Here is a 25,881-nt window from a genome sequence, read left to right on the forward strand (position 1 = left end):
CATTGATGTTTGTGCAGCCGTAGGGTACGGACGTTTGTTATTAGAATACTCGATGAGTCAGTGACACGGGTGGCTGCCTCGACCGCATGCACAGGAGAGCTTGAACACACGTTGTCATATAGAACCGTGAATTGCACGTGACTCGTTAGGTAAGACTAAAATCTATTCGTTTATATTATTCAAATAATTCAGTTTCATCTATCTATATATATAAAAATGAATTGCTGTTCGTTAATCTAGCCAAAACTCGAGAACGGCTGGACCGATTTGGCTAATTTTGGTCATGAATTATTTGTGGAAGTCCTGAGAAGGCTTAAAAGGTTTAGATAAATATGAAAATGCTCGGAATTAAATAAAAATAACAATTTTGTTTTTCCTTTGATGTGTCCCCGGCGGACGGATTGCTTTAGTTTGTTTTAAGTTTATTTTATACAAAAGTGTAGGTCTTTTACTTATCGATTGAGGCACTACGAAGTCTGCCGGGTCGGTTAGTCTACAATAAAAGCGCTATTTAAACAAAATGTCGAGTATTAAATAAATATGTAGTTATACAACAGAACACTGCGTACTTTACATGTACATACTTGCATACGTTGTGGCAAAACGGTAAATGGTATTTAACGACACGTCTTGTGTTTAATCCATTAGGCAGCTTAAGCTGTAAACCGATCAAAGAACTAGATATACCTACGTAAATTTGCCTGAGAAGCATTATTTTCGGTATACAGAATTTAGGTAATACAATAAATAGATTCCGATTAGAATTCAGTATTTATTATAAAGATTGTGTAAAAATTACCACTAAATGAGTTTTTTGATCAAAGTATTGAAATTAATTTTTAAGGAAACATTACATGATAAAGATTAACACAATTGTAATTATTTATAATAAATGATCAAACAAACTCATGGCCAGTTAAGATAAGCCCTAAAATTCAGTATGACTGCGGCCTCTCGTTGTGTCACGTGAGGTCAATGTCTCAAATTATTTTTATAATACTGTTGAACTCTTGAAGTCACTTGAAAAGTATTCGAAGCAGAAATAGGCAAGACAGTATATTCCTACTAATGTCCAGTATGTGTAACCTCATAATACATAGCATCAGGCAAATTCAATTATTTTTTGGGTTTGATTTCATTGTACGAAGCAATTCCTACATCGGATTCATTTTTATGGGAATACTAAACCATTTCATAGGTAACCTGGAGATAGCATCATGTTGATTTATTCACGAAACAATTAAGCAACAATCATTACATTAGAAGGAGTGGTATGTTATTAGAACACATCAGCATAACTAAGCACATTGAGAAGGGAGAATTGAAGGGAGAAAATTGATGAGGACTCCTTTACAATGTGACTTAACTTGCCGTCATTGAAACCTGAAATTCGGTGTTCTGGGCCTTAACTTTGATCCCAGCGTTCAAACTATGGTAGGGACACGCGTCCCGATACAAGTTTTCTGGGAATGTAACATATTAAGCTCCTTTTTTACTTTTACTGGTGGTAGGACCACTTGTGAGTCCGTGCGGATAGGTACCCTGCCTATTTCTGCCGTGAAGCAGTAATGCGTTTCGGTTTGAAGGGTGGAGTAGCCGTTGTAACTATACTGAGACTTTAGAACTTGTATCTCAGGGTGGGTGGCGCGTCTACGTTGTAGATGTCTATGGGCTCCAGTAACCACTTAACACCAGGTGGACTGTGAGCTCGTCCACTCATCTAAGCAATAAAAAAATAATAAAAAAACATAAACTTCCTGAATGATTAATTCAAATATCAATTTCCGGGCTTTAAACACACGTAAAACACAGTTTGGTTTTTTATTTTATTTTAAATAATATTTAGTTGTTCATCAGACAAAGTCTTGTATCGTTATGACTTCAATTGAAGTGTGAACATTTACAAAATTCAATTCAATTTGTCAGTTATTAATTAATCAATTAATTTCGTAATCTATTTACTCGTAATGCGTGAAAATGAGGTAATGATTATAAAAATTATCAGGAACATTAAATCTATATCTAAAGACGTATTTTCGCAAAGTCCGATCAAAGATTAATAAAAACAGCAAATACAATGAACCCACAAAAGGATTAAGGAATTTATTATAAATGTGCAAGAGAATGCAAACATTTATTACTGCCTGCAGCATAATATATTACTCGGTGATTACCCAACGGTTAATAGCTGATCATCACTAACGTCTGCTTTATGTGTCACTATAAATACTATACGTTCTAAAATGTAGGTATTATACATTTTTACGAGTACTAGAGGTCCCGCAGTAGTCGAAATTCGACTATAACTAATTGGAATTTTAAGTTTGTACACTATTATGATTGTATTTTATACTTCTTTAATCACAAATTTCGCCAAGACTACGCTATAAAAAATATTAACAAAGACAAACAATATTTAATCTATTCTCAATTTGACAACAGACGTCAAGAACAAAAGTTTGACAATAAATAGTATGCATGCATGTGTGTGTCAAATACATGGTATGTAGTGTGTGTAACGTTTTCTTTATTGATTTAATGTATCTTTTATGCATTATTTAAAAAAAATATTAGCATAGTGCACTTCTTCTCTATATTCTCTATAAGTGTGGAAAATTTCATACTCCTCCGTCCGCGCAATTTTCGTAAAAAGGGATACAAAGTTTTTGCTTCACGTATTAATATATAGATACGTTGATGAATATACGTGAACTTGTAATTTCAACGAACAAATGGAAACTTAAATTTCTCGGAATATGTTTTTGCAAAAATAGATATTACGGCCGTTTTGATATGGATTCGTATTTTGTTTTAGTATTTTTTTCCCCGACCTCTAGACTAAATAAACTAATTTAGATCGAAAATATTTAAATAAATATTGTACTTACAATGGTTGACTAGATTTTCATCATAAATTGGAATGAATTGAAATTTGATGTGTTCAATAAATTGAAAAAATCGACGCCTGAAAAAATACAATCAAATACAATGATAAAATATCGCTGATGCCCCTTCTTCGATTAATCGCATTCCCGCCTTTTACGACATCCACGGCAAGAGATGGGGTGATGCTAATCTAGGTCCCACCACATAGCTAATAGTCCACTAACCTAACCGAAGACGTGCTATCGAATGATTGCCGCGATGAACAAATAAAATCTATATACTAATATTATAGAGCTGAGGAGTTTGTTTGTTTGGTTGAACGCGCTAATCTCAGGAGCTGGTCAGATTTCAAAAAATATTTCAGTGTTTGATAGCCCATTTATTGAGGAAGGCTTATAATATAAATATATAATATAAGTAGATACAATACATTTCCATAGCGAACGCAGCAAAAGCTCTCAAAATGGAAAGAAAACGATTTTGAAACATTATTTATTAGTGCTCCGCTCGTATTGGTCTTAGAGTTATGTTATACATATAGCCTTTTATTATATAATAGGTTGGGGAAAAGTCTTTTCGCATTATAGTATGTATGAACTTGTAATAAAATATCTTTGGCTATACAATACAAATAGTATCTATCTGGCTGGTTTTAGTTTCATTAAAAGTTTAAATTTTGAAGAAGATGATTCCAAATTCAAATTGGGAAAATGTGTGATTTTTATTTATTATTCTGTGGCGAAACCCGGGTTAACTCGCAACAAGGTGATGCTGTATGTGTGGTGGGATTGGAAGGGCATTATTCATTATAAGCTGTATGAGCTGTACCACCAGGCAGAACCATCGATTCTGAACTCTACTGCGAACAACTAATAAGATTAAAGCAAGAAGTTGAGAGAATGCGGCCGTAATTAATCAACAGAAGGGGTGTGGTTTTTCATCATGATAACGCTAGACCTCACACATATTTAGCCACTCAGCAAAAATTAAGAGAACTTGGCTGGGAGGTGTTAATGCATACACTTTTAGTCCGGACCTTCCACCTTCAGATTTCCATCTGTTTCAGTCTCTTCAGAATTCTTTAGGCAGTGTCAGATTAACATCACGAGAGGACTGCCAAAACCAATTGTCGCGGTATTTTGATCAGAAGCCCCAACATTTCTATAGCAATGGGATCATGTCCCTACCTACAAGATGGCAAAAAGTTATCGAACAAAATGGTACCTACATACTTTAGTTAAATGTAAATAAATTATATTAAAAAATGTTGTGAATTTTCTTAAAAAATGCGAAGAACCTTTTTCCCAACCTATTAGATAAAAGAATTGTGATCGAATTGATAGCTTCCTGTTTTGAAGTCGGTCAAAAAGCGTAATTTTGGTACCTTAAATAGCTCCTTAACGTTCTATTATTCAAAAATATTTTCAACTTCTATGTAAATGAAGACGTGGGTAAAATTCTGCGTTATCCCAAAGTAACTATTTCACGCGGACGAAGTCGCGGGCAAAAGCTAGTAGTGTCATAAACCACTCACAAAATGATACGTGGCACACGTTTCTGTATTATATAGCTAACTCGTCAAAATTTACTTCTAAATAACACAATAAGCACACCATTTAGATTTCCACATACCAAAACAATGTAGCTAATAATTAGTAATATACGATTAATAATTTATAATGGATGGCGTTAGTTTTTTATGTACTATTCATGCACTTTTATAGCTGGCCATACCATCCGTAAACATCACAGAATGATTCCTTAGCATTATGACCACGCTTTTTTACAATAAAATCATTTTTTCTTACACTATTTTTAATTCAAATTTATTAAAATTGATTTTCTATTTTTTAGTTGGATTTTCTATAAAAAGGCATTTTGTTAGTTTTTTTAAACTATTATTTATTTTTCACTGTAATGTAACATAATCAAATACCAACCGATCAGGTGACGACCGCAGTCAATGAGTCTTCGCTACCTTTCTTTAGATTGCCCGCAACTGCAAAATGCTGAAATGCTGTGACGACAAAAATTTTTGCTCACATTGAATTAATAATCCAACTGTTTCGGCTTTTGGCTGCCTCACGCTATTGAATAGTACTAATAAATTATTATTTCAAGATACATCTTCCTCCAATGCTCCCATCGTATATAACACAAGTTACAGAGAAGATTCTCATAATATTTGGGCGTTGTTCTATAAATTTTATTCTCCAGACTAGAAGCTGAACCATTACCTAAGTCCTAAGCATACCTCTGCAGAATCCTGGTGTTTATAATGACTGTAGGCCTTCCTGTATAGGACAGTTTTATTGACATATTTTGGTTAGAGTGAAAAAGCACATCGCAGATGTCAAGAATAACTGGGTACAGAAGTAAAAATAAATAATAATTTAAAAAAACTAATAAAATACGCTTTTATAGAAAATCCAACTAATAAATAGAAAATAAATTTTAATAAATTTGAATTAAAAATAGTGTAAGAAAAAATGATTTTATTGTAAAAAAAGCGTGGGGTCCCAACTATAATAGAGAACATTGTTAACGCTTACCTTAAAGCTGGGGTTCTCTTATAGTCAAGATGAAAACTCATGTCAAATGAAGAGACTTAAAAATAGTGTTTTCCGTGCAACGAAATATAAATCATAATTTTTTTTTGTCTTTTATGGCTTATGTGGTTGGACGAACTCACAGCCCATCTGGAGTTAAGTGGCTACTCTAGAGCCCATAGACATCTACAACGCAAATGCGTCACCCACCCTGAGATATAAGTTCTAAGGTCTCAAGTATAGTTACAACGGCTGCCCCGCCCTTCAAAACGAAACGCATTACTGCTTCACGGCAGAAATAGGCAGGGTGGTGGTACCCACCCGCACGGACTTGCAAGGGGTCCTACCACCAGTAAGTTTATAGAAGATGATACCTTAGTACACGTCCGAGCACCCGTTGCCTAACGGGTAAAGATCATTTCTGTAATACGCAAATGAGGTACGGCTCATCTGTTATATAATTTATCCGGAGCCTACAGACAACGCAAAATCCGCAAGCCACTTTAGTATGTGATGTCGAAATCCGAATGTGCTTATTGAAGTTATACTTCTTTAGGCGCGTTATGAAAAATTGATGAGAGTGAAATTTTACGTTGCGCGCGCACCGTGACACAAAATTAACAGAATGAAGTTGCCCACTAAATCGCTCATTACAATACGACCGACGTAACTTGGCGAGTCTGAATATAGCGGAAGGTGAACTTTCGCGCATGTACACTCGTAAATAAAAGTGTTATTTGCATTAATTTTGTAGTAATATAAATGACAAAATTAATTTAATATTAATAATTATTTAATATTAAAAAAAAAGAAATAAATTTAATAAAAATAAAGTATAACTTCTTACGCACGTACATAAGTACACGCATTTTTTACGATTGTCCCTTTATTCAAAGTGTAATACTTGATTACTTCGTTAATGAAATCGACAGATCCCTCCTAGCTGAGCCCTTACTCGCCTACCTGTCCTTGTGAAACTGGAAAGGCCTCTGGGCCAGGAGTAAATACCTCATTCATAAAAAAAATCGACAGGACGATAATGCCCGTAAATATACGATTGACATAAGCACAATGTCATGTCATGTTTGTTAGAGCTGTAATTGCTAAGGTACCCAGAACTATGTAGGCATGCACTACGTTAACATTAGTAGAATTGGACTGAGGTTGGCCAAGTGCTCAAATACAATATTGATTAGTGAGACCAATTAATTATATTACTGTACGGAATCAACACAATACACTCATAATTTTTATTCGTTAAATCTGACCTTCCTGAAGAATCCTGAAGACATATCATACCATCAGTGATATAATATGTCACAATCGTGACTATGCGATCACTTATCATACTTGATATAACTAGATCACGAATGCTTTAAATTTTATGATTTTGACAACCATTTATTTTCATGTTTTCGTTTGTTTTACTGTATCATTTAAATGCTGGAAAAGTGCTGAGTCTTACAGAGCTAGATAACAAAGGTTGGTTTACTCGAGTGTTGTGACCAGGGCTTAAGTGGATTTTGAATGTGGATTTCGATATTTTCTAAGCAAATCTCTGTGCAGCTAAGACATGTCCACGAACGCGTACGTATATAGTAGAACGGCTGTTCAACAAGACATGTTCCCTTGTCTTGACATCTTTTATCAATCAAGCTGAAGAATCGACACTTAAACCTAAGTTCTCTCGAAGCATCTCGAAGAAAAATCTAAGAGATAATCAGCAATGACGTTTTTTTTGTTGTGTCGAGGTCGAGGAATTATCGCAGTAACGTCTTTGTATAAGCCTATTTGAAATTATCATTATTTCCTTATTTATTTTCAACGTCAACAATTTATGTCATAATGCTTATATTAATACGTGTATTACTATGTAACGGTCCATGTGGCAACCGGTCTTTGACCGCTGATATTGCTATCAATACACAGATACCTAACTATCAACAACGTTTGATAGAAGATTTTCGCAAACCTCGCGTTACTAATGCTAACGAATATAACGTTTTTGAGCTCACTAGTCACTTATTAATGTAACATAAACATCCTCAATATAAGCTGTTCGTTCCGAATTCGATATTTTAATTGTATTTAAAAAGAGTAGTCAATTTAAATGAATAAAAATATGACCAATTACGTTTTTTTCAAATCTCATATTGTCTATGACGTAAATATTTCACGTTCATTCTATAATCTATGGTAATTAATAGGAAGAATCCTGTTTTCGGTTTAGCCCTATTCGAAAGTGCGTTGCTATATCCGCTTATGTTCTGCAATCTAAAATTGCCATATTTCTTAATAAACTTTATATCCATACGGTATATGGATGAACTTAATGACTAAGACAATCTGAACGGTCAACAAAAATGACATAGAGAATATTGTCATGGGTGCATTTCTACATGAGATTGTAATACAAAAATGATAGTTTTGTATTTCTAGTACAAATAATACAAAATCAATGTTATATGGATACGTGTTGCTGTTGAGATATATAATTTAAAACTAGCTGACCTGGCAGACTTTGTAGTGCCTCAATCGATAAATAAAATACCTAAACCTTTGTGTAAAATAAACTTAAAACAAACAAAAAGAATCCGTCCGACTGGGGACACATCAAAGGGAAAACAAAATAGTTATTTTTATTTAATTCCGAGCATTTTCAAATTTATTGACTACTGACTACCTACTCTGGACTTCCACAAATAATTCAAGACCAAAATTAGCTAAATCGGTCCAGCCGTTCTCGAGTTTTAGCGAGACTAACGAACAGCAATTCATTTTCTATATCTATACTAATATTATAAAGAGGAAAGATTTGTTTGTTTGTTTGTTTCGAATAGGCTCCGAAACTACTGGACCGATTTGAAAAATTATTTTTCCATTAGAAGCCGACATTGTCCCTGATGAACATAGGCTACTTTTTTTTATTTTTATTTTTTGGTTCCATGTGTGTTTTAATGTTTCCGAAGCGAAGCGAGGGCGGGTCGCTAGTTATACCTAATAGATAATAATTATAACAGACTGCATTGTACAAAAATCATTTTGATTTGCGAAATTATACAACTTGTCATTTATTCTTGGTCTGGTATAATGGGAATTCCGATGACATGAATCGTTTAAGATAAGAGGTTACAAATGTTGAACTTTTAGTGTTCGCAATTAAGTGACACACCCAACTCATAAAATTACGCATTTACGACAAATGCTACGATTTTTTTAGGACTTCCCTGATGTGAACTGAGTGCAGCATCGCTCTAAATCTTCGTGATTCTTATAACATTCGATTCGAAATAAAATTCGGATTACAAATATATCTTTTAATTTAAAAATAGTATCCAAATTATAAATTTCGTAATAAAATACACGTTATAACATAACACTCGTTCTTAATAAAATAATAAGAAATAATAATTGTATCTTCGCATTAACGCTTTCACGCTAAAATGTAATTTCTAGAATTTGTATGGTCAGAGCAAGGTACAGAAAACAAAGTTTAGATACATAGTATCGCCATCAGGTTTAAGTGTCAATTCTATTGTGTCAAAATGGAACGCAAAACTGCTTTGGGGCAAAAATTGATTGGTTGGTGGCGCAAAAGCGCAGTATGTATGCCACATAGCTGGAAGTTTTATAATTAAAAAAAAAGTTTTTTTTTTAATTGTTTGTATTGCTTAAATGGGTGGACTAGTTCACAGCCCACCTGGTGTTAAGTGGTTACTGGAGCCCATAGACATCTACAACGTAAATGCGCCACCCACCTTGAGATATAAGTTCTAAGGTCTCAGTACTGTTACAACGGCTGCTCCACACTTCAAACCGAAACGCATTACTGCTTCACGGCAGAAATAGGCAGGGTGGTGGTATCTACCCTTGCGGACTCACAAGAGATCCTACCAGTAAACTTACTGATACAAATTCTAAAATTAAACACAGGACAACTGAATTATGAATCTATACATATACATTTAATACCAATTTTCTATTTCAGGTCGTACTAAATAATGTTCAATAATTTATAAAAAGAAAACCAAACCGTTATGGATCAGAATTCAAAAATGTCGACTGAAAAAATTGCTTTAGTACCAATGCAGAGGACTAAAAAGGTCGTGAAGCTAATACCACCGGATGGAGGTTGGGGATGGATGGTTTTAATCGGAACGGCAATGTCTAACGTAAGTTGCAGTTTTTAATACATTTTTTTTGGGGTCAGACGAGTTTATGACCTTTTTTTTATTGCTTAGATGGGTGGACGAGCTCACAGCTCACGAGTGGTAGTGGTTACTGGAGCCCATAGACATCTACGACGTAAATACCCCACCCATCTTGAGATATAAGTTCTAAGGTCTCAAAGGTCCCAAGTATAGTTACAATGGCTGCCCCATCTTTCAAACCGAAACGCATTACTGCTTCACGGCAGAAATAGGCGGAGTGGTGGTACCTACCCGCGCGGACTCACAAGAGGTCCTACCACCAGTAATAACCTTGCCGCTTGCTGAATGCCGCCACTCACCATGAGACATGGAGTCGAAATCTTATATTTGTTGCATGAGGCTTGTCCTACCGACCTATGTAAGGAAAAATTACTTGGCGGTTGAAGTCGGCAGGATGTCGAGGGACAGTACACATCAGTGCGGATTCACTGAGCGCTTTACTACTAATAAATGCCAGTTGGCGATCGCAGTATGCATATGGAGAACGCCGTTGTCCGTTCTCCGGTTAACCCTAATCTTTTAAAACATCCGACGAGAAGAAATTGAATGGTCAAAGTCAAAACCATTAAACTACTTATTATTCGAAACAATTTTCAACTAAAAACATGCGCAAAATAAATAATGATATCTAGATTGTTTACAATGTACCGATCAATCGACCTAATTTTACAGTAATGCATTGTTCATGAGTCACATTATGAAGTGCTCAATAAATATAAGCATTATATGAACGTATAATCAACGCTTACTTTGTGATGTTTTCCTAAAAGATATTCTACGCGTCTTCATACTTTAAAAAAATTGAAATTAGAAGTTGAAATTCAAAAAGTTTAACTATTTTAGATGAAAATACTGCTAGCTTATATTTTCCAGGAGTAGAGTAGCAAATGAGCCCGCACGGGTAATTACCACCGCCCTGCTTATATCTGCCGTGGAGTAATGCGGTTCAGCTTAAAACAGTCGTACTAATAAATTGAGACTTAGAGCTCATGTCTCGAGTTGGTTAGCGGTATTTACGCTTTTGATGACTATAGGCTCCGGTAACTACTTTGAGTCTGGTGAGCCCTGACTTTTTGGGGATTGCTCGTGATTTATTAAAGTCACGCTCAATCATACGTTACAACCTCTAAATTTAGTATAGTGTACTGCAACGAACATCTGACGAGGTGTCTGAAGTTTTTTGCCAAAATAATCACTCATTCATTTTAAATAATCAAAAATGTGTTCTGAAGTTTTTTGCCAAAATAATCACTCATTCATTTTAAATAATCAAAAATGTGTTAGCCTTAAAATTGTTGGTTGAAACAATGAACCAAAAAAAAATTGCGAACAACACATCCACGTTTCCGAAGCGTGAACCTCACAAAGCGATGCTAGACGTCCGTATGGTTCAAGTGATAATAGCTAAATTCGCATATTAAAATATACATAATTAATAAATGTTTTTACGATGCTACTTATTGTACACGACAGTCTATAGTGATGTCATATTAATGAAAGCCAAGATTATCAGTTTTGATAAGTGATTTGAGTGTATGTACTTCTGAAGCAGACTTTTATTATCGATATGAAATCAAAACACATGTGTGTTGAAAATATTTTCACAATATTTAGTCATTTATAATCACGTTACAAAATGAAAAAATATCATTTTAATACGCTTTTATTAGCTTCAGACGTATGTATGTAACGGAATCTTTGAACATGGTTTTGACCCCCTTAAAAACGTCAGATTAACTCGAAATTTGGTATACTTATTAAGGACCGATGACAATTCAATATTTAAAAAAAAAATGAAAATTTTTAAATTCAACTAAAAAATGGAAAATAGATAATAGTTTAAAAAAACTAACAAAATACGCTTTTATAGAAAATCCAAATAAAAAATGGGAAATAAATTTTAGTAAATTTGAATTAAAAATAGTGTAAGAAAAAATGATTTTTTCCACGCTTTGTTACAATAAAATCATTTTTTCTTACACTATTTTTAATTCAAATTTATTAAAATTTATTTTCTATTTTTAGTTGGTTTTTCTATAAAAGCATATTTTGTTAGTTTTTTAAGCTATTATTTATTTTTATGACGTATATGATTCAACGTGTCAGAAATATATAATGAATAATTTATTGCGTTTACTTCAGCTTATTAATTCAGCTGCAATGCATTTCTGCTGCCTTGCATGCTGCAGCTCAACGCATTTAAAATATTTTAAATCTACACCGGATATTTATTTTTTCGAAACCCATATTAAAAGATGCAACTAATTCAAGGGATTGCATCCTTCAATAAACTTGTAAATTTGTAGATTGATCTATCAAACGTCTAACGTTTACGTTAGCGGCCTATTAAGTGACCACAATGACTTAAACCTTAATACTTTTAAAGTCGTCGTGGCCTAAAGAATAAGACATTCGGTGCATTCGTATCTTGCGATGCAACGGTGTTCTAATTTCGCAGGCATGTACCAATTTTTCTAAAGAAAAACGTACTTAGCAAATGTTTACGATTGTCTTCCACGGTAAAGGAAGAACATCGTGTAATCAAAATCGAACCCGCAAATTTGCGTAATTACTGGTAGTAGGACTTCTTGTGAGTCCGCACGGGGGGTACCACCGCCTTGCCTCTGCCGTGAAGCAATAATGCGTTTCGGTTTGAAGGAGGAGCAGCCATTGTACTGTAAAAACTGAGAACTAAGAACTCATATCTCAAGGTAGGTGGCGGCATTTACGTTGTAGACGTCTATGGGTTCCGGTAACCACTTAACATCAGGTGGGCCGTGGGCTCGTCCACCCAAATAATCAATAAAAAAATAAATCTCCTGACATTCTGGAGATCGGGAACGGTATCCTAAAACTGTGAAGCAAATTGGAATCCTCTAGAATAATAATTAGGGTATCAATTTTTTATATACATTTTAGAAAATATTATAGTATATCATGTCTGTGACCTGATGTATTGAACAATTGAAGTAATTGAGTATTAAATACTAGTAGTTTTAGTAAGAATTAAAGGAAGATTTGCCCTTGATTACATCTTCTGGTTCAAGGCCGCGAAGCGTAAACACAGTAATTAACACTCGGCACATTAACGATTATGAACTAGAAAAATATTCACAAATAGTATGTACATATATAACTAGTCTGGCCATAAACACTGTTACATAAAAACTTTTCTTTTTATCAACTTTTTAATTATTTTGAATTTGGAACTCTTTCGATTTTGCTCCATTTCACATATTTTTTCGTGTTCATTATCAAATTATAATATGGAATGGGGTGTTAAAGAAAATAGGATTGCGGTAATCGCATTGCACAAAGTGGGTATGGAACCGTCGGTCATATTCCAGACACTTCAAAAGCTTGGTATCAGCCGTATGTTCGGATATCGTACTATCAACAGATACAACACTTCGTCTGTCGAAGACCAGAAAAAATCGAAGCGGCCGCGTAATCTTAGAACTACATACAAAGGTTGTTAATGCTGTTAAAGCCAGAATTCGTCCCATTAGGAAGCAAAAAATCTTATAGCGAGAAATGAAGATTCCCGCTAAGACCCTGTCGCGTATTATAAAACAAAACCTGAAGCTCGGACATGCCCTAAATCAATATTTACAATTAAAGAGAGTGGATTGATCAAAACGCCTTCTATCGCGATACACAGGTGGAAGGCACGGAAATATCCTCTTGACCGATGAAAAATTATTCACGATTGAAGAACACTACAATAAGCAAAATGATAAAGTGTACGCTGACAGTTGTAAAGAAGATACTCAAGTAGTCGGAAAGGTACAACGTGGTCATCCTGGGTCAGTGATGATTTGGTGAGACGGGACTTATCAAGGAGTCACAAAATTACATTTTTTGTGAAAAAAGAGTGAAAACTTTAGCCAAAGTGTATCAAGATACAGTCCTGGACCATATTGTGAAACCTCTCAGCAATACACTTTTTAAAAATATACCGTGGACTTTCCAACAGGACTCTGCATCTGGTCCCAAGGCATGAATTACCCAAGCTTGGCTTGAAACCAACGTTCCGGACTTTATAAGAGCTGAAGACTGGTCCACATCTAGCCCCAGACCTCAACCCTTTAGACTTCAAATTATAGTCAGTTTTAGAGGACATGGCCTGCTCTAAACGACACGGTAACATTGAGTATTAAAATAAAATCTTTGGAGCATGCAGAGGCGAAATTTCCCTTTGAAACAGTGCATAAATCCCTAAATTCATGGCCAAACAGATTAAAGGCTTGTATAAAAGCCAAAGGTGGACATTTCGAACAGATTTTTTTTGCTGAGTCTTTAATAAATGTGTATGTATAAATTTTAATAATATTACATTACTTCATTAATAAAAAATGCATTTTCATTTTTAACAGAACTTATGGCTGGACTAGGTATATATTTTATAGTTTATTTCTATCTTATCTGTCTAAGATAGACACTTAACCCGGAGGTCGATGTTATTGTAGTAAATTACGTTATGAGACGCCATTTTTTATCTACGAGTATATAGATTATTGTATTTGCTAAAACACGAAAACAACATACAAAACCTTACGTAATAGATAAACATAAAACATTTCTAGAAGCAAAACTGAATATGCTTAAAAATATATCTTTTTATGATTGAATCTTTAATACCATAGGTATTGTAATTATAAGTATGGTTGTGCGGAAATATACAATATTTTATTTTTAGTTCTTTATAAAACGCCAAACATTATCGCACTAATTAAAATTGAATTTTTATCCACTAAAATTCCAACAACAAACAATTGTCAAATTGTCAAGCGTATCAATGCGATATGTTTAATTAGACAATGTGATATGGTTTCAGTTGACCTCAAATTATTATGACTATTTTCAAATATTTATTCGTACAGTAGGATATTTTGTTCCCAAACTTAACCCTTTCAGATTCCTGATTAGTAACAACGTAAATATATTGCGTCGACCCCACCTAAAAACAGAATAAGAACATTACAATGAACTTCATCGAATTAAAAAAAGTTGAAAGTCTTGGAGTTATAGTATTTTTGTTATTTCGCCATTAAATTTAATGTAATCATATATTCCATATTATTATGTACTTTAATTTTTGTAGATTGTGAATCAGTCGATGCTGTCCTTGTTCGGTTTATTATATGGAGGCGCTTTAGAAGAAATGGGTCACACCACACAAGGATCTGCCATTGTACTCAGTACGATGTTGTTTGTCACAAATTTGGCAGGTCCTATAGCCGGTGTAATAGTAAAATTAACATCCACAAGATTTGTAGCAGTAACGGGTGCCTGTTCCTGTACTTTAGGAATATTTTTTAGCGGTTTTTCAACGAACATCGTTCATTTGATTATGACCTATGGTATACTATTGGGTAAGGTTTCATTATTTTGGAAAATATATTCATCTTTCTAGACACTAAAGAGCCGTATAAAATTTATTATTGTTTCAGGCTTAGGGCTTGGCTTCATTCAAAATTCGTCATTCGTTGCTATAAATAGTTACTTCAAGATCAGGAAGAGCCGAGCGGTGGGCCTTGCAAATGTAGGCACAGGTGTGGGACAAACCTTAATGCCTCACTTAGTGAGGTATCTCTTGGTAAATTACGGTTTCCGAGACGCATGTCTGATTCTGTCTTCATTGAGCTTAAACGGGGTAAGTTACATTTTTATTTAACTAAGATAATCTTTCATCTAGTTTTAGATTTCATTTAAAGAATTAATATCGCAACATTTTAATTTTACTAGATTTGTGGAACATTGTTGATGCAACCAGTAGAATGGCATCTGAAAAAAGTAGAAGAAGAAGTCATTATAGAAGAAAATGTGCAATTATTAGAAAATAAACATAAGGATATTGTTATAAAGAAGGATTCTAAAATGATTAATGAAATAAATGGTCTGAATACTAATAGACGTGCAACTGAACCTGAGGTAGATAGAAAAGAAAAAGAAATCGAATGGAGTAACAAAAAATTTCAGAGTCATGATGAATTAAGTAACATAAAAACGAGTGGCAGTGGTGTTAATGGTTAGTATAACATTTTTCCTATTAGCATTGGAAGAAAAACTATGAACTAAAATTAATTTAAAGAGACAATAACAAAAGAAAGAGTTTTTTTTTTAATAGACAACAATTTATTTAAAACATACTTTTAAACACGGGGTCGAAATGGTTCCGTAGTTAGAATAGATAGTCTAGTCACAGACAGTCACCAAACTAATTAAATAACAGGTTTGGGAAAAAGTCTTTTCGCATTATAGTATGTATGAACTTGTAATAAAATCTTTTTGACTATACTATTTGTATCTGGTTAGTTTTGGTATCATTAAAGTATAACTTTTAAAGAAGATAGTTCCAAATTCAAATTGGGAAAATGTATGATTTTTATTTACTTTTCTTTACGTCGCTCTGGTTGCCTTATTACGGATAAAATGGATGCCATTTTTGAAAAAGTCGAGCAAGATCGGCATATCAGTAGTTACAACGTAGCTGAAAAACTGAGAATTGACCACAAAACAGTTTTGGTGCATTTGAAAAAAACTGGGTACACAAAAAAACTCTATATTTGGGTACCTCACGAGCTCACTGAAAGAAACCTAATGAACCGTGTACTCATTTGTGATTATTTATTACGACGTAATGAAACCGAACCATTTTTGAAGAAGCTGATAACTGGTGATGAAAAGTGGATCACGTACGACAAGAACGTGTGAATAAGGTCGTGGTCAAAGGCCGGTCAGGCTTCACAGACTGTTGCGAAACCCGGGTTAACTCGCAACAAGATGATGCTGTGTGTGTGGTGGGATTAGAAAGGCATTATTCATTATGAGTTGTTACCGTCAGGCAGGACCATCGATTCTGAACTCTACTGCGAACAACTGATGAGATTAAAGCAAGAAGTTGAGAGAAAACGGCCGGAATTTATCAACAGAAAGGGTGTAGTTTTTCATCATGATAACGCTAGACCTCACACATATATAGCCACTTAGCAAAAATTAAGAGAGCTTGGCTGGGAGGCCTTAATGCATCCGCCGTATAGTCCTGACTTTGCGCCTTCAGATTTCCACCTGTTTCGGTTTCTTCAGAATTCTTTAGGCAGTTTCAGGTTAACATTACGAGAAGACTGCCAAAACCAATTGTCGCGGTATTTTTATCAGAAGCCCCAAAATTTCTATAGCAATTGGATCATATCTTTACTTAAAAGATGGTAAAAAGCTATCGAACAAAATGGTACCTACATATTTTAGTTAAGTGTAAATAACCTATATTAATATTTATAATTATAATTTATAATTAATATTATAAATGTTGTGAATTTTCTTAAAAAATGCGAAAAAACTTTTCCCCAACCTATTAATTATATATTTTTTTCTCTTAAATGAATTGATAAATTGTTTAATAACTCAAAAACTACCCAACACGTTGTTGAATCTGCTTAAGGGCTATGGTTTATGAAAAATCAAAATTTCCTATATGTGACGATCTGTGCTTGTATGTACGCATGGTGATATCTTTATTTTTTCATGGCTTTGATTAATTTTTGTACAGCGGTTAACTTAATTATACTTTCCGATTATTAATAGTATTCCAGAAAAATGGTTATCACAGACTGGGGAACAAAAGGAAATCATAGAGTGTTTTTTTATCACTTGGTTATGAAATCATAAAAATGTGAGAGGTGATATTAAAATTTCCAAGTCACGTTGTTACAAATGAAATACTGAAAACCAGGACAGACTGACATTGCAATACGTCCGATTTTGATGATAAATTTTAAACAGAAAGGCTACATTCTAGAATCTTATTTTCTAGGTATCGCTACCCACGCTGTTGTAGCGCCACAAAGGAAAGGCTTATTAAGTAAAATATATGATTTATTCGACATATCATTGCTATTGAATCCAAGATTCTTGAACATCATATTTGGTACAGCTCTCTCGGTAACATCTATACAAAACTTCAGTATGGTGTTTCCTACATTCTTGCAAGTAAGTTGTTTTGGTGTTTGCTGAATTTAGAGTTGCTGATTTTATTGCTGATTTTAGAGTCGTCGTGGCCTAACGGATAAGACGTCTGGTGTATTCGTGTTGAGCGATGCACCGGTGTTCGAATCTCAGGCGGGTGGGTACCAACTTTTCTCATGAAATACGTACTCAACAAATGTTCACGATTGACTTCCACGATGAAGGAATAACATCGTGTAATAAAAATCAAACCCGCAAAATTATAATTTGCATAATTACTGGTGGTAGGACCTCTTGTGAGTCCGCGCGGGTGAGTACCACCACCCTGCCTATTTCTGCCGTGAAGCAGTAATGCGTTTCGGTTTGAAGGGTGGGGCAGCCGTTGTAACTATACTTGAGACCTTAGAACTTATATCTCATAGTGGGTGGCGCATTTACTTTGTAGATGTCTATGGGTTCCAGTAACCACTTAACACCAGGTGGGCTGTGAGCTCGTCCACTCATCTAAGCAATAAAAAAATAATAAAAAAAACATGAGTTCGTAGTATTTATTCCATTAGAAATACAGGTTCACAAAATGCCCAACCATTTTAATCTATAATTCGATCCTGTATCATGTAAACGATTACACAGTAACATTAGTAAGTGCTGCATATTCTTATAGCTTAAGTATTGTTCTAGATCTCATTAGCAAGTAATATTATCAAGCAAATACGGTGCTACTTGTAAAATTAATTGGTACTTTTAGTGAAAAAGTGAAAAACCCAAAAATTTCGATTACAGCAGGTGCAATTAGTAGGGCATTTTTTTTTTTATACTATACAATCACGCCACGTAAACTGGTCTCTTGATAAGTTCGTAAAGAACTTGTGTTACAGGTACCAGACAACGGAAATAAATGTAAGATTTTTATTAAACACAAACATATATTTAATATACATCCATAACCCTGGAAAAGACATTTATATTTATCATAAAAATATCTTCCCTTAACGGGATTCGAACCCGCGACCCCCTTGTGTAGTGACCATGTCACTTACCACTGACGGCCGTTTTATTGTTATAATAAGATCTTTTGGAGACCAAGTTTACCAGAGAACATATGTTAAATGGAGAAAAACCTTTTTAATGTAACTTTTATTTCGTATTTTTCACATAATTTCACAATTATTATAATTCAGTTTTACGTAATTCAATAATAATGTGTAAAATAATAATTTAAAAAGGAAAATAAAGGCTTTAAATGTTGTTTTCTAAATATTTTACAGAAAACGCAATGAAGTCTTTTATGATTGTTCAATTCAGCTTTGAAACAAAATCCTATAAATTGTTTTCTAAACTATAAAATTGTCGAAGCTATTCATTACATCTATAAATTTAATGCAGGTTTATCATATTTATAAGTCCGCTATCTCTAGTAGCAGCCACTTCAGATATCATATCCGTTTGCTTTGGATAAGTCAAGAATCAATTTGTCGTAGATCAAAATGTAATATTATTATTAACTAAATGTCATTCTTCATGCTAACAGCATTGGCAATGCCTGATAACACCAAATGAAAAACTGTATTTTCAGTACCATAATATTTGAGGGGTGACGTTCCAAATTGTATCCAATGCCAAATACATACACAAAATTGACGACGTTAAATTAAATTTAAAAATTTAACTAAACCTCTCAATGTTATAATTTTTTTTAGGAGATTTTATGACCTGGTAACTGAGACCTTTAAGTCATGTCTTATTTTAATTTATATTATTCATATTTTTATGAAAAGTGATATGTGAAATGAAATGAAGATGATTAATTTGAAACACTAATCAACTGGGATGAAATTAAATGAAATGAATTGAGATGATATGGGATGAAATATAATCTCAGTAAAATGGTGGTCATTTACTAAAAAATTTTTAGTGGACTTTTTGGAGGATCCCGAGAAGTTACGTCCAGCGGCTTTGTTTCATTTTCCCATATTTGTTCACTTTCACAGATATTAAACAGTTAATAAACCACCATTATTACACATTTAAACCCGAAGAAACACTAAATAGACAAAATAAAACAAATCACACAACTTCACTCCTCGCGTTCCCGCCAAAAAGTCCTCAATGTTATAAATGGCATGGTGCAGTACAGACCTAAAAGGTTCATTAGTACTTACAAACAAATTGATTTGTGAAACATTAGATTAATAAAATTGCTCATACAGAGTTTTATACAGGCACATTTAACGTCATTGAACGCTAAGTTTATAGTATGTAATAGACTTAGAGCACTTTAACTAAAGTTAGTTGCATTGATGCGATTGCGTATACTTTTTGATACGGTATAATTATTTTTTTTATTACTTGGATGAATGGACGAGTTCACAGCCCACCTGGTGTTAAGTGGTTACTGGAGCCCATAGACATCTACAGCGTAAATGCGCACCTTGAGATATAAGTTCTAAGGTCTCAAGTATAGTTACAACGGCTGCCCCACCCTTCAAACCAAAATCCGTTACTGCTTCACGGCAGAAATAGGCGAGTTGGTGGTACCTACCCGTGCGGACTCACAAGAGGCCCTACCACCAGTAATGATAGTACCTTTGAAGGATAAGGGTGGAGTGGTACTATTCTAGACCAATAAATAATACACAACCACATATGATTCTTTATTACACTGGATGCTATGTAATAAATTAACGAAATATTAATAGGCAGGGTTCACAAATAGGTGTGTTTTTATCTTTTTGAGCCCGGCTCTATCTAATTTATAATACAGCACTCAAACATGTTTTATACGTTAAAATCTCATTACATTAGTAACATGTAATTTTCTCTAAATTTACGGATTATTCTTATGAATTGTTTTTACACAACTCTTACAGAAAGTTGCTGACATGGATATGCAGCAGACTGCGACGTGCATGTCCGCAGTTGCAGCCGCTGATATTGTCGGTAGGCTTGTTCTGCCGACTTTCCAGGATAAATACAAGATTAAAGCGAGATGGATGCTCATCATGACGTCGGTCTGGCTTATTGTTGTACGACAAAGTATGTTTTTTTTTTATTTATTTTTTCCTACCTAAGGGCGCGTACACATAGAACGTTCGATTTTACAGGATCCTTTTTAACGGATCCGTCGCTACTGGAGGCAATATTCACACAGCATTTACAGAACCGACTTTAACAGATCCGTCGCTACTGTATTTTCGTTCTTCGGTGTATCGCCTACTGTCTACGATGATGGACGTTGTCGTGTTGTATTGGTAATATCGTCGTCTGCGTCGAAGGAAGACCCGGTGTTATTGGATACAACCATTTTTAAGGCCAAACATTTTGTCGAGGTGCTGTGTTTAGGAATGAAACCGACAAATGGCAGCCGTGTGCAGCACACCGCACCCCGCGCACCCTCGTGCCAAGCCTCGCACGGCTTAGATCCGATAAAACGGATCAGTATTTCAGTTGTGTGTGTTTTTTTTACTGGATCTGGAATACTGTCATGTGTGTGAACTGGCTCATACAACGCTAATAGCATATACGTTTTTACGGACCTGTAAATCAGAAGTTCTATATGTACGCGCCCTAAGCTAGTGCCTTGAGGGGCTTTGCCAGCGTAACCGATCGAGTAGGTGAGCTCTCGGGGCCTTAACCTGGGAACTAACACTAGCCCTAGTCAGAGCAGCGCGCCCCAGAATCTACCATCGGATCGGAAACGCGACCCATTAAGAAGATCCGGAGAGAAACTCAGTGAGCTGTGTCTATGAGTTAGTTTACTCGCCGAACCCTTCGTCGCCAGCGACGGGTTCGATGAAAGCAGTGACCGGTGCTTGAGGTACCTAAAAGCACTGTTAGTGGTTCGGGAAGATTCGAAATGAAGTGTTTAGGGCAATTTTGGTAGGCAGCGGCTTGATTCTGCCCCTGGCATTGCTGAAGTCCATGGGCGGCGGTAACCAATCACTATCAGGTGGGCTGTATGCTCATCTACAAGGGCAATAAAAAAAAAAATTCGACTGTTTACAAATCGGTCCGCAGGATCGGGTATGTAGTTGCCGGTGGTGTATGTTTATATGAATTTTAATGTTAAAATGCTAATAGGCTAACCGGTCAATTATTAGAAAACTCGAGGATCTGAGCCTTCTCGAGCTATTGTATCTTTATCCAAAATATCATAAACTTAAAGTGCAATTGTTAATCCTCCTTGAGTTACCGGCTCATCATCCCTCTGAATTCTATTTACTATACTCTAAATACTATTCGTATTATTTCTTTGTTTTCCTATCTAACTCCAAATTACCGAATGTCGATTACTAGAATAACCAATTAATGTTTCACAATCTTACATATAATTGAGGCAAATTAATCAGGGTTTGAAAATAGTGTAATAAGTCACTACTATACACTATTTTCAAAATATTAATAAACCCCTGAAAACAAAGTGACATGACTAGCGTAACCTCGTGTAAATAATGTCGCTTCAAATTTAATGATACACTAAATTTAGAATACGAACATATTTAATAGACAGTTTCTCAAATACGCCAATCTTTTTAATTTCAGTATTAGCATACCAAACTGAACTGAACATCCTCATTGTGATGTCTTGCTTATACGGATTTGGAAGGAGCATGATCATCGTTGCCAGAAACATTGCGATATCGGAGAACTGTAGAATAGAACAAGTACCCGCCGCTGTAGGACTTGGAATGTTAACTATGGGCATCATAGTTCCTCCTGCGGGCTATTTCCTCGGGTGGATCCGAGATTATACTGACAGTTACATTATATGTATTACAGCACAAAACGTTTTCCTTGTGCTTTTATTGATAACGTGGATCCCGGATATGTTGTTATTAAATATACAGGAAAAAAGAGAGAGAAGGAAGACAGCTCATGTAATCCAGACTTCGTAGCAGACTTTCAAGATAGGTATAAAAAAATTGTAGACGTAGTAATCAAACGATATTCTCTACGTACTGCAAAATGCAGCAATGAAATTTTATCTTACAAAAGAAGTGATGAAGAACATTACTTCAATTTCAAGAAGGCAAGAAGCAAATATTGTTATTTTCTGAAAAATCAACATTAATATTATTGTTATTTGTCATAGATTATATTATTATATTATTTATTTATAAGGTGTAATATTTTTGTACTGTAATATACAAGCAAATGGCTGTGACAGTTGAAGATGGTAGTTTTAATGTATGATTGTGTAATTAATGCTCCTTGTAAATACCAAAATATGATTAAATAGTTTATAAGAGAAATATTTCGATTTAAGTCAAAAATTAAAGACCATACGTTTTACTAAACTAATAATCAAATAATGAAGTTAATGCATTTTCCTTTCTAGTCTTACTCACTTTTACAATGTAAAATAATTTAAGTCATTTAATATAGCTCATGTTATATCAAAGTTGTTTTAATTTCAGTACATTACAACAACTAGGCGTTTGGTCAATCATAGAACAAAACAAATAAAACAACATAATACATGTTGTGGTTTTGTTTTACCAAAAATTAATTGGTTTGCTTACTGGGAAAACTATTCACTAACTTTTTTCTTCTGAAGTTGTCGTATAAAAAAAATAAGAGGCTTCATTTACTGGTATTGATCAATTTTAGTCTGCCTGGGCTAAAATTTCACAGACAGGTACTATTAAGAAAATACGAATCTTAAATGTTTTCACGAATGATTCGGGCGGTAAAGTAATGAGATCGAGTAATAAAAATCACAACTCAAAATTTTCTAAATTTAAGTAATACACTGCGGTTGGGGCGTCTTGTAAGCCGAAAACGGGTATGTAAAACTGTTACCGCTTAAGTCGTCGTGGCCTAACGGGTAAGACGTCCGGTGCATTCATGTTGAGCAATGCACCAGTGTTCGAATCTCAGGCGGGTACCAATTTTTCTAATGAAATACGTACTCAACAAACGTTCACGATTGACTTCCACGGTGAAGGAATAGCATCGTGTAATAAAAATGAAACCCGCAATATTATAATTTGCGTAATTACTGATGGTAGGACCTCTTGTGAGTTCGCGCGGGCGGGTACCACCACCCTGCCTATTTCTGCCGTGAAGCAGTAATGCGTTTCGGTTTGAAGGGCGGGGCAGCCGCTGTAACTATACTTGAGACCCTTAGAACTTATATCTCAAGGTGGGTGGCGCATTTACGTTGTGGATGTCTATGGGCTCCAGTAACCACTTAACACCAGGTGGGCTGTGAGCTCGTTCACCCAAACTAAGCAATAAAAAAAAACCCTACTTCATGTTCATATTTCATTTCTTTCATTCATATCGGCTATGAACCTGATAAGCGTTTCGATTTGAAATATAATATGACAACCTATTTACAATACAGTTGCAACTTCAACTAGTATTCACACTGTGTTGTTGTCTTTGGACTTCAGTAGAACAAACACCTGATGGGCCGTGAGCTATTCCCATCTAGTCCAATAAGAGAAACAAAAATAAGTCGATCGAAATGTAATTTGGAATTCACATAGCGTTCGGTATCGGAGATGGGATACTTTTATTGGTAGCTAATTAAAGAGTTCACGAAAACAAAAACAGCCATTTATGTGGAGAAAGCTACTAGGAGGACCGTTTCGATTATCTAAAACCTTTTTGTTTTTCAAAGTATTTTCCAAGCGAAATCATCTTATTATGAATTATGTTCAATTATGAATTGAAATATACCGTGTATATTTAGAGCTATACCAAAAATGAAGACATGGAGGATATGGTGGTAGGTTGATTACGGTAAAACGGTAAAACTGAAAAAAAACAACATCCGCAAAATTATTGTATGTAGATTAATTAATAATAATAATTTCAAAACCTATAACATTGGAACCATCCAACCTGTAACATTGGAAGTAAAAAAAAAACTAATTCAAAACACGCTAGATTACCATTCAAAATTAGAAATCACACATTGATAGAGCTACCGTATTTCATTGTGATTTCTCGTTCTGTGGTACGTTGATACAGTGTAGGCTATTTCACCTGCTCCGATATTTGCAAAAAATCTTCGATAAGCTCCCACACTCGTCCATGATCGAATACATACCATAAGTACTTAAATGCGTGAATATTCTAATACGAGCTTAAAAAGCTACAACCGAATTCTTCTAACCTAATTTTTATATTTCACTTGAAAATTTTCCGTCAGAATTCACATCGCATCTGATTTAGCTATTAGTTCAAAGCTAACTCACTGCAAACGATCCACTCTTTGATAAGTGAAACATAAATAATTGAAATTGCTTACTGCTTAATTAATATTTTAACCTACAGACTTACTGAGCATATAAATTCAACATTCGTCTTAGATATAAAAAGTTCGTATTAAGACATTTTATTGTATCAAACGTAATGGAAAATGCGCTTTACGAGAAAGTCAACAGTTATTCGCACGTCAATACTCATCGCACGGCTTTTAAACCAGAAAATAGATGGAACAGTGAAGTTATAAAAAGAAATACGACATTCCTCGTCTCTGTTTATTACCGTACATTAGTTATACAGCATCCGTAGTGTCGTCTCGGCATGAAATGGGAACTAATGAGATTTTGATGTTTTTTTGACTGTACTTTTATTTTCCTTGTAGAGATGTTTGTGACCGACTGTACCTACATTCAGTTACAATACCATTTACAGGTTGTTCGGGTAATGTGTGCCAGTACTCGCTGACCCAGATAGTTTGTTAGTTCAGAACAGTGCAAGACTGTGTACTGTGCTTAAATGAAAACATAGTTAAGATCTTTTGAGAGTTCAGAGCGGACGCTGCAAACCTCATAAAAGTTGAGCATTTTTAAGCTATCTCAAGAGTTTCTGGCAACGTTAAATTCTCCTAAAAATGAAGTTTTAACATACTATTTATTTTAAATCCCGCAAACTCGACATGCTTTTGTAGTTATGATCCATCTTTTGTGGTATTTTGAGTATTTATAAAGTAATTAAAAGTAACAATTGAAAGAAAAAATATTTTCAGTCAAACTATTTTATATATAATCAGAAATATTTAAAAATATTCCACGAAATTAATACCTACAATATTTCTGTGATTATTATGTAACAAAAACAAAAAACGCATTTTCTTCTAAGATAATAATTTTATCTAACTTTCAATTAAATCTTGGTTTTCTACCCATTCACGTATTCTAACCACGAACATTGCATAAAGGGCTCGAGAAATGACACATACAATTAATTTGTTTGCTAGACTTGCATACGACTTTGTATTCCACTGCACACAAGTCAGGCGGCTTCAAATC

At 34.6% G+C, this 25,881-nt stretch overlaps 1 protein-coding gene across 1 annotated transcript; it reads left to right on the forward strand.

Moving 5' to 3' along the window:
* Positions 1-23,014, forward strand: LOC114251352 (uncharacterized). Its single transcript, XM_028185577.2, has 8 exons — positions 1-149; positions 9,424-9,607; positions 14,751-15,021; positions 15,100-15,302; positions 15,395-15,677; positions 17,463-17,638; positions 20,485-20,650; positions 22,157-23,014. Exons 2-8 carry the CDS (start codon positions 9,473-9,475, stop codon positions 22,507-22,509), a joined length of 1,587 nt encoding a protein of 528 aa, XP_028041378.2. The 5' UTR covers positions 1-149; positions 9,424-9,472; the 3' UTR covers positions 22,510-23,014.
* The last annotated feature ends 2,867 nt before the right edge of the window (positions 23,015-25,881 follow it).

The sequence above is a fragment of the Bombyx mandarina genome, chromosome 05 (assembly GCF_030267445.1).
Source record: "Bombyx mandarina strain Sakado chromosome 05, ASM3026744v2".
In the NCBI taxonomy this organism is placed as follows: domain Eukaryota; kingdom Metazoa; phylum Arthropoda; class Insecta; order Lepidoptera; family Bombycidae; genus Bombyx; species Bombyx mandarina.

Bases quoted from the DNA above. Each gene is read 5' to 3' on its own strand.
- LOC114251352 (XM_028185577.2), top strand. From the start codon at position 9,473: ATGGATCAGAATTCAAAAATGTCGACTGAAAAAATTGCTTTAGTACCA. The intron at 15,022-15,099 runs GTAAGGTTTCAT...TTATTGTTTCAG, and splicing joins GACCTATGGTATACTATTGG to GCTTAGGGCTTGGCTTCATT. The intron at 17,639-20,484 runs GTAAGTTGTTTT...CAACTCTTACAG, and splicing joins TGTTTCCTACATTCTTGCAA to AAAGTTGCTGACATGGATAT.